The sequence below is a fragment of the Phallusia mammillata genome, chromosome 6 (assembly GCF_965637545.1).
Source record: "Phallusia mammillata chromosome 6, kaPhaMamm4.hap1.1, whole genome shotgun sequence".
Classification (NCBI taxonomy): domain Eukaryota; kingdom Metazoa; phylum Chordata; class Ascidiacea; order Phlebobranchia; family Ascidiidae; genus Phallusia; species Phallusia mammillata.
Window position 1 is genome coordinate 10,709,652 of NC_137257.1, and position 15,755 is coordinate 10,725,406.

Consider the following 15,755-nt stretch of genomic DNA (forward strand, 5'->3'; position numbering starts at 1 on the left):
GAATACGTTTGGTAAATTCAAGTCAAGATTACCACGTAAGGCGAATGTTGTTAATCTCTTATTTTGTCTTAAATAAAAAAATAGTTTTTGTGGCGGCGAGTTACTGTTTTTTTGTGGCTTTTGTGCGCTTTTGTTGATGTGCAACGTTAGAGGTTGCGTCGTTTTTCATGCTTCCTGTATTTTGTTTCTGGCTATATAGAAGTACTTTTTGGATAAAGCAGAACTTCAGTTTTATTGGCTATGAATTGTAATACTCACTTCTGCCTTGTAAATGATGTGTAAACACAACCCTACGGCACACGAAACGTATCCGCTTTTCCCGTGGCAATATTTTCGACAGTAAGAGGTAACCAGAAGCTAGGGCCTTGTAAGTACGCTTTTGGGTAAATGTTGGTCACCTGGTATTTTGCAAAAGGTGTTTTAGGTTTTGTGGTGTTTTAACTACAGTTGGAAAAGGTTTTTCGAACCCCATTGTATTTTTTTTGGCTACGCTGCTAGACAAAAACTACAGGATAGTTGTGCAAATAGAATCCCATTATTGGTTACCACCACAGTTTTATTTGGTTTGGTGGGTCCTGGACTGAGTGGTTGGCTGGTAGCTTGTTTGAAACCAGATCACGAAATTTTTGTTCGGTTAGTTCTGGTTGTCTCTGAACGTCATTTACACAAAGCAGTGCGTTTTCCTGCCAGCTAAAATCTAGCATGGCTGTTGCCTTGCGTGTGTACTACGATATGAATATCAATTCCTTTTTTGTGCTTTTTATGCTACTCGGTTAATGAATGTATCTCGGTATGTACAGTTATTTGACGCTTTGCCCTTGTGTTTACGCGCGACGAATGATTTCAGTGTGTTGGTACAAACATAGACAGCACATTGAAATAAACAAACAACGTAATTGGTCATTAACTCCAAAACAACACCAAGTCAATAGCGTTTTATTATCGGTGATTACGCCCCTGAACGCTGGTAGGCAAGAAGTTGACAGAGTAATGTGTTCTAACGCCTGACTTCCCGTGTCAGGCCTGACAAGATTTTGACAGCGATTTACACCGTACTAAACAAATCAATTCCGAGACAAGGAACGTTTGATTTGTATTGAGTCAAAAGATGCCCTTCGCCATAATCTGTCGAAAAGCCGTACCATTTTTTGTTGTTTATTGTTGTGCAAAAACATCTTACTTTTAGCTAAAGCAAAGGGCATTCATTTTCAAAAAAATGTCCCTAAATACTGTGTTTATCAAAATAGAGTTTAAGACCAATCAGCTAGGCCAGTGGTTCCCAACCTTCCATGGACCGTGGCCCCCTAAAAGTGTCATTTTTGCCTAGTGGCCCCCTTCATGTAACCTTGTAAGTCCTGTGGCCCCCTTAAAATGTAAATGTCAAACTCGTGTGGAAATTGGATACTAATATCGGCTTTAAACAGGTCGAATAGAGTAAATAAGGGTCCGCATTCGTAAAAAGCCTCAATATAGACAAATAGTATGCAAAATAGTTGATTAAATTAGGGACTTTTTAGTGGGTGTTTCTGGTAAATCTACACCTGTGGCCCCCCTGAACACAGCTCGTGGCCCCCCTGGGGGGCCATGGGCCCTGGTTGGGAACCACTGAGCTAGGCAAATAATTTCCAGCTCGCGAAATAACGTAACTGATTATTACGTTCGAAAACTGTTCAGTGAAATTTGAAAGACTTGACCGCTGCTCTTAAATACGTTACTCATGAGTCCTGCGTGCTCTTGCAAAGCAAATCTTGAACTTCCGCGTATGGTGGAAGTTTTTGAATAGGTTATAGCAGTTTCACTAAGCGTTTATACTAGTCTTTTGAAATTTGGAAATTCCCAATGCTGTCTTTCGAAAATGTGTCACGTCCTTAGTGCTCACATCAGAGTTGCAAGCGGGCCCAAAATCTGAGCCCGAACCCGGCCCGAACCCGAAAGTATAAGCCCGAAGCCCGGCCCGAACCCGAAACGTTTTTGAGAAGCCCGTTTAGGCCCGAAATTTTGATTAACAGGCCTATCCACGAAAGCCTCGCAACAAAGGATGAGAAAGAAAAAAGAGAAAGACAACAAACACAATGAACAATAGTAGACAATGGCGTAAACAATATTTTTTAGAGTAGGGTGGGCATTAGGTCAAATCCAGAGACTTGTTACTTAGCTGAGTGATTTTATTTAAAAAAATGGCGGACACGGAACGTAAAGTCAGGCCCGTTTTAAGCCCGTTTTCTCACAAATACCTAAGCCCGAACCCGGCCCGAACCCGGCCCGAACCCGGCCCGAACCCGAACCCGGCCCGAAAAGCCCGGCCCGACTTGCAACTCTGGCTCACATTACAGGACCGGCCATAAAGTCGGTATGGCATAAAATTGACACAAGGCAAAATTCGTGCCGTCCCGTAAGATATCAACGATTTTCAATAAAATGGTCACAATATGTGATAAAGCGACGGCCTTAAATGCGTTCACTGGCGACCCTTCTAATGCAGAGCTTTTTATTGTATGTTGTTTTGTTAAAAAGAAGTAAATATGTCCACGTGGTCTATTGTATGAATAAAGTGGTAGATGAATGTGAAACCAACATTAAGATTGAGCGTGTTCTCTGTAAGGTGTGTTCTCGCAGTCAATGATTGATCAGGAAGCAAAAAAATTAACGCCCACCAATTTCTTTTGGCAACAGGTGTAGTGTGATCAGTGGGCAAAAGTTTTTGTGATTTTAGTGCTAGTTCTAGCCATGGGACGCATTCGACTAAAATGCCCAAAGCTTTTGATAAATTTTCTGCGCAACGTGGATAGTGTAAGACGACAGGTGCCGGTTGTATTTGATGTCATGATGGCTCTTCTTATCCTCTGCATACTACTACTAATGGGTAAGTTTGTCACATTGAATCTTTAAGTGTTGATTAAATACAAATTTCTAGCACAAGAAACAAGAAACAAATAATTCGAAATGGCGATCAAATTTTGAAAAGGTGTTCTGATTGTTATTCGAATCTTTGTGACAAATACTCATTAGACTGTGCGTGGCCCATTTATTTGTTTCTAATGTGTCAAACGGCAACTGCAGTCGTTGATTTAAGTAATGTCCCGTTGTGCCCGTTTGTATTGAGTTCTTTGTCATTTGCAATACTAGTTAAATGGATTTACATTAAAAAAGTCTTATTCAAGCTGTTAGTAATTTCACATGCGCATTTTGCACTTCCAGATATTGTTTGGTTAGGTCGCGTTCATACGCGGGAGGTTCGTGAACTTGAAGCTTTTCACAATAAAGGCCAGTGGTTCCCAACCTTCCATGGACCGTGGCCCCCTAAAAGTGTCATTTTTGCCTAGTGGCCCCCTTCATGTAACCTTGTAAGTCCTGTGGCCCCCTTAAAATGTAAATGCCAAACTCGTGTGGAAATTGGATACTAATATCGGCTTTAAACAGGTCGAATAGAGTAAATAAGTGTCCGCATTCGTAAAAAGCCTCAATATAGACAAATAGTATGCAAAATAGTTGATTAAATTAGGGACTTTTTAGTGGGTGTTTCTGGTAAATCTACACCTGTGGCCCCCCTGAACACAGCTCGTGGCCCCCCTGGGGGGCCATGGGCCCTGGTTGGGAACCACTGAGCTAGGCAAATAATTTCCAGCTCGCGAAATAACGTAACTGATTATTACGTTCGAAAACTGTTCAGTGAAATTTGAAAGACTTGACCGCTGCTCTTAAATACGTTACTCATGAGTCCTGCGTGCTCTTGCAAAGCAAATCTTGAACTTCCGCGTATGGTGGAAGTTTTTGAATAGGTTATAGCAGTTTCACTAAGCGTTTATACTAGTCTTTTGAAATTTGGAAATTCCCAATGCTGTCTTTCGAAAATGTGTCACGTCCTTAGTGCTCACATCAGAGTTGCAAGCGGGCCCAAAATCTGAGCCCGAACCCGAAAGTATAAGCCCGAAGCCCGGCCCGAACCCGAAACGTTTTTGAGAAGCCCGTTTAGGCCCGAAATTTTGATTAACAGGCCTATCCACGAAAGCCTCGCAACAAAGGATGAGAAAGAAAAAAGAGAAAGACAACAAACACAATGAACAATAGTAGACAATGGCGTAAACAATATTTTTTAGAGTAGGGTGGGCATTAGGTCAAATCCAGAGACTTGTTACTTAGCTGAGTGATTTTATTTAAAAAAATGGCGGACACGGAACGTAAAGTCAGGCCCGTTTTAAGCCCGTTTTCTCACAAATACCTAAGCCCGAACCCGGCCCGAACCCGGCCCGAACCCGGCCCGAACCCGAACCCGGCCCGAAAAGCCCGGCCCGACTTGCAACTCTGGCTCACATTACAGGACCGGCCATAAAGTCGGTATGGCATAAAATTGACACAAGGCAAAATTCGTGCCGTCCCGTAAGATATCAACGATTTTCAATAAAATGGTCACAATATGTGATAAAGCGACGGCCTTAAATGCGTTCACTGGCGACCCTTCTAATGCAGAGCTTTTTATTGTATGTTGTTTTGTTAAAAAGAAGTAAATATGTCCACGTGGTCTATTGTATGAATAAAGTGGTAGATGAATGTGAAACCAACATTAAGATTGAGCGTGTTCTCTGTAAGGTGTGTTCTCGCAGTCAATGATTGATCAGGAAGCAAAAAAATTAACGCCCACCAATTTCTTTTGGCAACAGGTGTAGTGTGATCAGTGGGCAAAAGTTTTTGTGATTTTAGTGCTAGTTCTAGCCATGGGACGCATTCGACTAAAATGCCCAAAGCTTTTGATAAATTTTCTGCGCAACGTGGATAGTGTAAGACGACAGGTGCCGGTTGTATTTGATGTCATGATGGCTCTTCTTATCCTCTGCATACTACTACTAATGGGTAAGTTTGTCACATTGAATCTTTAAGTGTTGATTAAATACAAATTTCTAGCACAAGAAACAAGAAACAAATAATTCGAAATGGCGATCAAATTTTGAAAAGGTGTTCTGATTGTTATTCGAATCTTTGTGACAAATACTCATTAGACTGTGCGTGGCCCGTTTATTTGTTTCTAATGTGTCAAACGGCAACTGCAGTCGTTGATTTAAGTAATGTCCCGTTGTGCCCGTTTGTATTGAGTTCTTTGTCATTTGCAATACTAGTTAAATGGATTTACATTAAAAAAGTCTTATTCAAGCTGTTAGTAATTTCACATGCGCATTTTGCACTTCCAGATATTGTTTGGTTAGGTCGCGTTCATACGCGGGAGGTTCGTGAACTTGAAGCTTTTCACAATAAAGACCTGCAACGCTTTCGAAAGCAATATGATGCACAGGTACGGAAATGTAAAATATAGGTTTGTTCAATCGAAGATAGATAAAAGAATGTTCGATAAAAGAACATTTTTCAAAATAATAAATCACTAATAAACCAGTATTATAGTTTACCGTTTTACACTTATATCACCAGTATCGTCTCTCTACCAAAACTTTAAGACAACAGAAACGGTTCCATTTTTATGATGTAAAGAGAGTTTTCAACGTGTTTTCCAAGAGCGTGTTTTGTGCCTGGCTTACTGTGATTTATGCATGAGTGTGCCGTAATCACAGGTCGGATTCCAGTTGTGAATTAATATTTTCAAATAAAAAAACTACTAAAAAACAAATAGGTTGACGACGTGGATGGTTTAAAAAGTTCTTTGGTTATATGATTCATGTTTTTTGCGATTGTTATTATCGTTTGCGTCAACGTATGTCTTCGAAAATACTGAAAACCTTATCTCATTGGCATTTTTAACCATGTCATTACATTTTCTAAACTTTTTCATGTCGACACACCAACTGTTCCCTTTTATTATGTATTGCATTTCCAATTACGTACAGATGCATGACATCGATTCCCAGCACAGGAAGTTGGGAAGTGACTTGGAATCTGCGCATGCGGAAGAGGTTGATCGTTTGAAGTTGGATCACCACCAGGACTTAGAAAAGAAGATTTCTTCCATCCAGGACGAACTTAAAGGACTTCTTGCTTTGTCCAAAACATACTGGGAAAAGCACGCGGACCAGCATCATGTCGAAATACAATTTCAAGCCCCAGGAATTAACGGAAATGCTGAAGAAGAAACGTAGCAAAGCTTTATGGATGAAACTTTTTGTTTCAACTTTCGCAAAATTACAGCGAGGCAGAACTGACTTTCAAAGCCTTGACGTTCGGAGGTGTCCACGCTAAGCTTTGAACGCGCGACCCTGACGTTAGCTTCATGTACTTAGAAAGTAGAGTAGCTAGTACCCCAAAACATTTTTTTCAGATTTCGCTTTTCGTTTCTTCTGATTCGACTATTTCTGTTCATTTGGTTTACTGGTTTGCCATACGGCGGTGCACCCCCAATCTACATGTGTTTATGATCAAGATTACTTGTCGATTCCAAAACCTAATTATTACATGCGTACTCGAAGTTTTTTGTTGCGTTTCTACGTCTCCCCCTGGGGTAGAATTGACATGATGCTAACGTTAGGCCACTTATAGACATACTTTATTATTGCTCGCTAAGCATCCAATCATTGAAAAATGTGAAAACACCTCTATTATTTTGTCTTCACAATTAATTTTTGTCTAGTCTGACCAGCCATACCATGCACCACGTCTGGCCCCCTAACGCGCCCTTAGCACGTATTATCTTGTGATTGTATCGTAGACGGTTAAATGCAGTAGTGTGGAGGTTATTTTAAGTGATTTCTTTGAAATGCAAATGTTGCAGTGAAAGCAGTTATCTTCACTTTGCTGTGTTGTGTGATACGAGCATTCGTTCGAGTTCGATTTTTTTCTTCAATCATTTGAAGTGCAAGTATTTTACAGATTTTATTCGTCACGTTGTTCTTATTCTGTGTATCAGTACGAAGTTTTACAGCAGGTCTTGCAAGCAAATGTATTGCGCATATCGAACATGTGCAAAAGAGCGTTGAATAAAAAAGAACAAAGCACATTAAAAATTTATTCAAGGACATTTAAACCGTAAGCGCTTAGTATGAAAAGTTTATCCAATAAATGTCCATCGCAACAAGCATCGGCTTAAAAACCAGGGACAGTTTTGATGCAAACTAAAACCAGTTAGACAGGAGAGAAGTTAAGATTTTTTTACCACAAAATACAACAATTTGACAACGACATTTGTATGTAAGTCACGAATTTGGAATCATATTTGACTTGAGACGGGCCTTGTCAAAATAAGGCAAATATAAGGAATGGCTACAGTAAATCACATCTGATTGCAAAATATCTTACTTTTGGTTTAGTCTCGTTTAAAAATCCGGAAACACGAATTCAATAAGCTGTGTTCTAAACTGTTGCCCTAAAAGTGTTTGATCATACAGTGGGTCTAGAATCCAACTAGCATAGCATTGTGTTTTATGTGTTGGTGAATGAAATGAAGTGGGAAAAAGAATAATGTCACAGTCACAGTGGTCATTGCACACGTCCTGCTCTTGGTTCAGAAGGTAAGTACCGCAGTATAAAATGCTTTAACTGGCAAACAGAAAAGCAAGAACAAAACGACTCGTCAGCAAATCATTATCAATGAAACAGAAGAGCTTCTGAATGTGATAATTTTGTTTTTTCGTTTCTTAGAACTGTTTCTGTTGCGAGCATGCATGTTTGGTGACATGGTCAAATTTTATTTTCTGGTGCAAAATCTGCTCATTTGTTGGCTTGAAAACAGTACCATCGTTTTCTCATATTTCCTTCTTTTGAATCTCTTACGCTTGTGCATTCAGTTTTTTTCGAGCCCTTGGTTTTTGAGTTACCACAGCTGGTTTAAACTTTCCTGTTATAAACGGGTGACGTAGCGCCTCTTCTGATGTCATGCGCTTTTGATAATCCAATCTGTACAAAACACAGTATAGCCCTTTATTTCTTTGAATAATAACCACGTTAAAATTTAACTTTATTTTAAGGTACTTACACAAAACACTTTTGTATGAAGTCGTACAGAACAGCAGGCATTCCTTCAAGAACACTTGATAGATTTTTTCGGTATGGAACACGTTTAAATCCATTTTCACAAACGTAGCAAATCGCCTCTAAAATCAATATGTACTGTTTATTCTTTGCAATACATTTTTTATCGTTTTTCTTTATTGTCTACCAGTTCACATTATTTTAACAACTACTTTTCGCAAGTGGCTTGTCTTGAAAATTGCAATTGATGAAGCTGAGTGAAAGTTAGAAACTTTCTACGGCATAAAATCCCGGGCAACTGCAACCAACAGTAATTAGAACGAATGATGTTGGAACTGTGAAAATCCTTAACCGCTAGGTGACAGTAAGGATTATTGGGCACCCTCAGGCTATTTTCATTAACCTAAAAGACTTAAGCCCGCCCTATACAATAACATAGTTTAGTACTTTGATAAGTCCGGATCCGTGGTGATTCCTCAACCATATAATTCGGGACCAAGCCCATGACTTCCATAATAGCTGCAAGTTGATCTGTGGTCGTTTCGCCGTAAAACGGAACTTTGTTCATGTAAAGTGCAGCCATAATCACCCCTATACTCCACATATCTGCTGTGGTGTCATATTCCAAATCTAATATCACCTCCGGGGCCCTGTAATGCCGAGTTTGGAAGTAACGACCAGGGCAGGGAAACTCTGTGGAATAAGCAACAGCAAACGAATAATTATGGCGCGGACAATTATTGGAAAATAGCTAAACAGGTTAAAAACAAGTCTGATTGGTTGTATGACGGTTTTTGGTCTGTTTTTTTTTGCATACGGCGTTAGTTAGTTTCCGATTATCATTGTTGTGTAATTTTGGCGCAGCGATCTCTACAGATTGTGAAAAACATAAAGCGATAATGGTAAAGTATTCGCATTTGATATAATAAATATACTGTGCACACGATTTCTGTATAAGCACAGTTTTGATATGATAAACTTACTTTTTGAATTTTGCACGCAGGCCAGGTTAAAATCGGCAACTTTCACGTAAATCGGACAGGATAAGTTGCAACCTCTGGCAAACATTATGTTATCCTGTTAAAAAGACAAGATCTTTAAATTACTTGTTACATTGCTTGTTGCTACCATGCCAAATAGACCAAGAAAATTTAGTGACAAATCACCCAGGAATTTAAGTATAGTATGTGTATTAAATTTGCAATCTAACATGGCAAAAGCTTGATAAAAATTGTCACTCATACTGGTTTTAAATCTCCGTGGATAATGTTCTTCCTGTGCAGCAGATTTACACTGGTCAAAATATCCCTTGCGTATTTTTGTAAGATCTGCAAATCCTTTATGGGCGTCTTCAGCTCTTCATCTAGGACGTTCCTACAAAATAGGAAATTATAACATTATAGCTAAAATAATGATCGATCAAATATTGACATTAAATAAATTGGCGTCTTGGTTCATGCGGTTATTATTTGTTTGTTTTAGTTTTCGGTAAGCAGGCAACGCCTAAATATGTTATGCTCTCCGCCGTCGAGCTGCCCGTTTTATTGCAAGACGGGTTAAAGCAATGCCGCTCAAGTTTGTTGCTCAAGGAAACACAAGCGACCGAGATAGGATTAGAACTCACAACGTTGCGTACAAGGCGGTTGTGCCAACCACTCGGCCAGTTTGGCGACATATGTACTTTTAATGTCAATGTTTAATGTACTTTAACTAATAAGTTATGTGAATTTGATAACCGTAAAAAAAATCACAATTTAACAAATTCATTCTACTCCAAAGCAACATGCAATCTGGCACATGCCTGTCAAGAATATAAGACTTTATAAATCTTTAAAAATTAAAGACGCTTGCGTTGGTTTACCCGAGCAACTCGAAAACAATGCAAAGGTGATTTCTGAAGAAGAAACTTCTGAGAATTCTTGAATAGCGTTCTGGTGTCCCTGTAGCTTTCATCACATGTCGCATTATATCAAGCTCTTTCTTGAAATACTTTTCCCTAAAACGGCAAAAAAATTAAGTTTTTCGAAAAAAATAAATAAATAAAACTTTTATTGAACCCAATATAATGCGGCATTGAGTCAGTATGTAACTGATTTACAACTTCACTCTTTGCAGGGTACGTCCACAACTTACACGGAGCTATCGTTGTGCATGATCTTTATTGCCACTTTGCGGTGAGAGTGGTTTGGGGCGACGGCCATGTCTTCTGCAAGGACGGCGGCCCCAAATGATCCAGCTCCAAGTTTCCGAATGATTTTGTATCGATACTCGATGTGGTCACCTTTTACCTAAAAATAAGCGATTTGTTTCCATTTTTGTGCAGATTTAAGTACGTTAAAATCATACTGAAAGGTAATTATCATAGGTCTTTTATCTCTCATGTATTTTTTTTGTCACAGAAAAAAAAAGTTTTATGCTAAATGTACGCACATTCGCGAAAAAATGAAAATTATTGCTTATCGGCTATCTAAAAAATTACAAATTAACTCACAATAATGTATCTCCCTTCATGGTCGGGATCATTGGCATAATCAAACCCGTAATTCCAGTTGCTCGATTGGTTGTAACGTGTTTTGTTTGCACCAGCCCCAACGAACCATATTCGCGGATAATGTTCCAATTCTCCCAACTCCCACCATGGTAATATACCAGTGAACTTTATTTTGGCCTCTATTAAACATAAGAAAGGGAGCTGTTATAGTCACCAGAATTGGCTATGTTTAACTACCTTCTGTTTTTTTAAAGTTTAAACGTTTTAATTGTAATGCGATAAAAACGTTTATGTAGAATTTTGGGAAACAAGACATCAATTCCTAAGGTTTGTATATTTTCGCAGGCTACAAGCCATTTGAAAAATGATAAAGGCTTTTAATGTCAATCCAACGCCGTTGTAAACACACAACCTATTGACATTTACTATTTAATCAGATTTAGATGACTTTTACCATTTAATCGGATTAAAGTAATAATAGGCAGTCTAATAGTCTTTCTTAGAATCAATGCATTTGATGTTGCATACAGTGTGATGGTCTACAGTTTGCATTTGGTAAAATCGAATCAATCGTGGGAATGTTTCACAAGTGTATGTTATTGATCAACAAAATAGCAGCAATCGTCAGCAGCGCAAATCACCGCATAGTAATATATGCAATGTCTCTCATGAACAATTTTAAAATAAGCACTCGAACGAGTCTAACAGTTGCTTATTACGATGTTCGATTGTCCGATGGCGTCCATCTTGGTTAATGCGCAGAATGAACACAGCCTCGTACGTAAGAGGCACATGCTAATGGGCAGCCACGTAATTCACCTTGTAATCAAGTGCGTCATTATGTAGGTTAAAAAGCCTTAGAAAGAAATTGGCCAATAACCTCCAAATAACATGTAATTACAAGCAAACATCAAACCAGCAAACCTGTTGGAGTCAGGTGGGTCGCAAGATCATAATTTTCGAATTCAACAAGGTAGCGACGACGAAATTCAGCATCAAGCGTTATATTGGAATACAGGTTCGTGACGTCACCAGCTTTGTTGTGACGCAACTTTTTGTCGCCATCATCGTCTTGATCTGAGTCCGGTTGTTGGGGGCTAGGCAGTTTGGGGACTGTTGAATCGTTCATTTCAACCAGACTGAAAGGCAAAAAATACTTTGTCGCAAATTAGTAATTAGTATATTGTAAGTTATATAAGCATCCAAAAAACGTTAAATAAAGATCCCGTACAGTGTACAAACAGGATCACTATCATTTTATCTTGTCTTTGCAATTGTGTTATTTATTGTGGTTATTAGCAGGTTATGTATTTTCCGGTTGTTTGCAGCAATAGGCTGCGATATTACCCAACGTGCAGCTATTTGATGGAGGTCAAACACTTACTGTATTTGATGCATTAATTATATTTTTAACTGCAATTAGACCTACGATAAATACATAAAGAGTAGCTGGTGAACTGTGTTTAACCACTTAAACCTATTAAGACGAGTACTTTTATTGTAAACAACATATACTATAAAGACTACTTTACCTCATTTCATCGAAGTTTGCATCTTCTCCATTTTCGTTTTCTACTGAAACAAAACACATATCACAACGCTTTGCAATATATATATATGTTTAAAGTTGTACCTATTTATGATTCATTGTGTCAAAAGATCGCAAAAAACTAACCGTCAAAAACTTTCACGTCATTCTGATCTTCGTCGTCTTCTTCATCATCGTCTTCTTCATATTCTTCCCCTTTATTCTCCTCATCATCCTCTCCATTGTCAAGTAACTCTTCATCCCGACTGCTCGGAGGTTCGTTTAATTTACCCGTGTCAACAAAAACAGAAGGATCTGCAATGAATTGTAACGTTTTCTACATTTCCTTCTAATTTTTTTCTCAAAAACTACACAGCGATGAGGTTTAGCACTAGTGTGCAAAAGCGTGTTTCTTTTAAATTTCTACCTAACTTACACCAAATGATTTCCCACAAACACTGCAATGATAAGATTTCCCTTTGGTGTGGGTAACCATGTGTGTTTTCAAACCACGACACCACGACTAAATCTCTTCTAGAACAGAACAGACGCATGCTGGGGTTTATCTTTATTGTGTGTTAACATGTTAAGCTTCATATATGTAAGTGTGGCAAATGTTTTTTTCACAAACAACACATCGATAGGGCTTACCTCGAGGGTTACCAACATGTGTTGTTGACTCGTTTTAAGTTTCAGTTTGAAGGGACAAACGCAAAACGCACTAAAAGTGATTTTCACAGTACAGGCGGTCGCTTAATTAAATCTACAAACACACCTCGGTCCGAAACTCCTGTTTGGGTTTCTTATAATTAACTAGTCACGTTTTTGAACCTAATCCAATCATATCTTAACACGCACTGTCGGCCGATCTCATTGTGGTGGAACATGTCTGTCAATCAAACCTATAGCAAGCCGAACACAAGAACTTTACATTTGGAGGATGTTTATGGTGATTTCAAACTAACCAACCATACATCGCTTTCTTGAAAGTTAACCACCATGAAACAATATAACCTTTGAGATCATAACTTACAGGTTAGGTCGCCTCCGACCACGAGTGAGTTAATTGTTTTAGACGGACACATTCTGAAAGTTTGATCGGATTAAGCCCAACTTTCCACGAATTTTCGCAAGTTTTTGAGTAAATGAAGTCTTTGAGCAGTGTTTTGCCTTTAACTGACAAGACCTTTCTCATTGCGTTAGAATACTGAGCCAATTCATATACCGGTAGAGCACAATTTTTAGTTGAAAGAGTGGACCTGATAGGATTTTCTGTCTAACAAACAAGTTACTTAATGCGGAAGTTTATTTTCAGCACTGGGCGTTACTAGATTGGAAATGCCTGAATGCACCCCAAAAGCAGCGTCGTGTGGGATATGCCGGTGGACTAAAGACTTAGCTACCCCTTCCCTTACATAAACCATAATGAATACCGTACCTTTTTTATTATTGTAAGCATAAATGCAAAAACCTTGTAGCCTACACATTGCAACACAATACTGTACAGTGACGTTACATTATTACAATGTTAAAATTTGTATACTCGCATTGTACCTGTGTTTAATTCTATGATTTGTTTCCTGCTGATGGTTAGTGTAGTCACTGGCGCAATTGATGGTAGCAATAACTATAATAACCGTTACCGTATTTCTAAAATGAGGTACGAAATAAACCAGTGGTCATGAAAAAGATACTTGCCAGACAAGATGACTAATTGATCTTCATGTAAGATAAGAACTAATACCTTTTTGCGATAAGGCAACTTAATCCAGCGGGGTATATCGAGGCAAAGCATTGAGTTTATTGTTAAATGGTGGTTATGGTGAAGAACAACGTTTTCACTCATAAATCAAATTTATGAAGTCGGTTACCAACCACTAATATATAAGATTTACATTTGTTTTGAACTTCTGCTAATTTTTTACAAATGGCGACATATAAAATGGCCTAATAAATCTGACCTGTTTTGTCGTTTTCGTAATCATCGGCGTCGACCCATTCGTCATTTTTATGTTTGTTTTCGAACAATCTATTTTCCTGCCAATCTCCTTCTACCGTTTTCGCCTTTGACCGTTTACCAAAAGGCAAATGATTGGATCTGTCAGTTTGGTGTATTGTTCTTGTTTTTTCATGTAACAGTCCCCTGCCGTTCAACAGTTTGGGCCGATGTTGCTGTATACGAACAGCTGGTCCATTATACAGATTCATATTGGCAGAGTTGGCGTTAAAAGCACAGGTGGGCAAGAAAAAGTAGACTAATACCACAGTTAAAGTAGCAATCGCGGCAAAAAGGTAACGGTACTTCAGTTTTGATTTGTGCATTCCCAAAACTGCACCACCTAAAAAGCCAAAGGCGGCGGCAAGTAACACAATGCACGCCATAACCTTCGGGCTCAACCTGTTTGGCAAGTTTAAGTTGTAAAGAGTATCAACAAAGCAGTTTTACTGTACTAACAAAGCAGTTTCTGCGTCTATTTCCACACACTGACTGGGGCGCCTTTTGGAAACGTTTGGTTACTCGCCAGCGATAATCATACATATATAGCCTACAGCAGGTGAAGAAAGCATTCAGTGTAGCTACGCGACAACCACACAAAATAACAACCACTTCGCCCTCGCACGAAAGTCATTAACACTGCCAATTTGTTGCAATTAAAGCACATGCGATGTACACACAAGATATTAATTTATCTGCCCTTACAAGTTTGCCAAACCAATGTGTAGCTTATCTTGCCTTTAATATTGTGTGTTTTTTTTTAAATCGGAACAATGGTTATCAGCCTAAAGTACACAAGTCAAATACAGCAGGGATCTAATACTGCGAATTCGTCACGTCTCATGCTACCGAAAAACGTCAGATAGCGAACAAAGTGTAAAAAGCAACAAACATTAACTTAACATTAATACTTTATCAGAACCTTTCTCAAAATGGTAAATTTTTTAGGTTTTGGCATAAATGGTTGCTCGCACAGTGTAAATGTCTAACCAGCACAAAGTTTCTGCCTTCACTCCCATTGTATATCCTGTTTTAACAATATCTTTTAGATACTTGCTTCGTATGTGAAACTGAAGCAATGAAGTGGTTCAATTGATGTTAAATTTCTTATGCTTCCAAAACAACACTGTGGCCTAGCAAAGCTGAATACAACTATGACGTAATAGTAGGCTACACGTAACTTCGATTTCAGAAAAGTAAAAGAGCAAAAAAAAGTATCGTTCAGACAGACACTGCAGCGATTAAGACTTCGCTTAACCACGAAGTCGTCTACGCCCCATTCTCAAACATTTACGTGTAAACATTATAGCCTACGTCTGGCGGTATTTTGCTGAAATATCTGCCACATGCAAAGGCCCGAGGTGCTAAAATACATAACGATGAACGTATTTTCCCGTGTTGTGCGTTCAGACAGATTAAATGTAAGTTCTTCGCTATTGCTTCTTTGTCGCAAAGATGGTCACAAAAACACGGATAAAAATATACATACGGGTAAACGTTTGCTTTTGTTAGTGGGTCGGAATGTCGGCAGATTCATTTTTTGTCAAAATTTTAAGAACCACCTTTAAAATCGAGTGTTCAGAAAAAATAAGTCATGTTCACTTTAATGCTTGGATTAAAATAATTGTTCATTTCATAGAAATCAATCCACTTGTCTACAATGCGATTATATTGCTTGACGAAAATGGTAGAATAAGACAGCCTTTTAGCAAAGAACTCTATAAATAGTGTTATTCCTTTTAGACAAACCAATTTTTTATGCATCGACATCGCAAAAGGGAACTTTTTAAAAAATAAAATTTATTTTATCCCTTTTGATTTTAAAATTTTAAAAA

At 38.5% G+C, this 15,755-nt stretch overlaps 2 protein-coding genes across 4 annotated transcripts; one reads left to right on the plus strand and one right to left on the minus strand.

The window, feature by feature from the left end:
- The first annotated feature begins 219 nt into the window (after nucleotides 1-219).
- Nucleotides 220-6,941, plus strand: LOC145232844 (uncharacterized). Of its 2 annotated transcripts, XM_080097524.1 has the most exons (4): nucleotides 220-2,863; nucleotides 4,659-4,848; nucleotides 5,184-5,284; nucleotides 5,832-6,941. In XM_080097524.1, exons 2-4 carry the CDS (start codon nucleotides 4,713-4,715, stop codon nucleotides 6,078-6,080), a joined length of 486 nt encoding a protein of 161 aa, XP_079953650.1. In that variant the 5' UTR covers nucleotides 220-2,863; nucleotides 4,659-4,712; the 3' UTR covers nucleotides 6,081-6,941. The 2 variants fall into 2 exon arrangements, with proteins under 2 accessions (XP_079953650.1, XP_079953649.1); XM_080097523.1 differs by lacking the exons at nucleotides 220-2,863; nucleotides 4,659-4,848 and having other exon boundaries at nucleotides 4,855-5,284.
- Nucleotides 6,864-14,819, minus strand: LOC145232843 (dual specificity tyrosine-phosphorylation-regulated kinase 4-like). 2 transcript variants are annotated; one of them, XM_080097521.1, is made up of 12 exons: nucleotides 13,886-14,819; nucleotides 12,072-12,239; nucleotides 11,929-11,971; nucleotides 11,321-11,535; nucleotides 10,397-10,575; nucleotides 10,039-10,193; nucleotides 9,767-9,901; nucleotides 9,150-9,279; nucleotides 8,889-8,982; nucleotides 8,353-8,598; nucleotides 7,910-8,027; nucleotides 6,864-7,830 (listed from the first exon to the last, which is right to left on the minus strand). In XM_080097521.1, the coding sequence occupies exons 1-12, from the start codon at nucleotides 14,304-14,306 to the stop codon at nucleotides 7,704-7,706; spliced, it is 2,031 nt and encodes a 676-aa protein (XP_079953647.1). In that variant the 5' UTR covers nucleotides 14,307-14,819; the 3' UTR covers nucleotides 6,864-7,703. The 2 variants fall into 2 exon arrangements, with proteins under 2 accessions (XP_079953647.1, XP_079953648.1); XM_080097522.1 differs by having other exon boundaries at nucleotides 11,929-11,968; nucleotides 13,886-14,818.
- Nucleotides 14,820-15,755: the final 936 nt, after the last annotated feature.

Coding starts and splice junctions, on each gene's coding strand:
- LOC145232844 (XM_080097523.1), top strand. CDS start 5,024: ATGTGTCAAACGGCAACTGCAGTCGTTGATTTAAGTAATGTCCCGTTG. Junction 5,285..5,831: donor GAAAGCAATATGATGCACAG/GTACGGAAATGT, acceptor AATTACGTACAG/ATGCATGACATCGATTCCCA.
- LOC145232843 (XM_080097521.1), bottom strand. CDS start 14,306: ATGGCGTGCATTGTGTTACTTGCCGCCGCCTTTGGCTTTTTAGGTGGT. Junction 8,028..8,352: donor ACGGATCCGGACTTATCAAA/GTACTAAACTAT, acceptor TATTGATTTTAG/AGGCGATTTGCTACGTTTGT. Junction 7,831..7,909: donor TTCATACAAAAGTGTTTTGT/GTAAGTACCTTA, acceptor TGTTTTGTACAG/ATTGGATTATCAAAAGCGCA.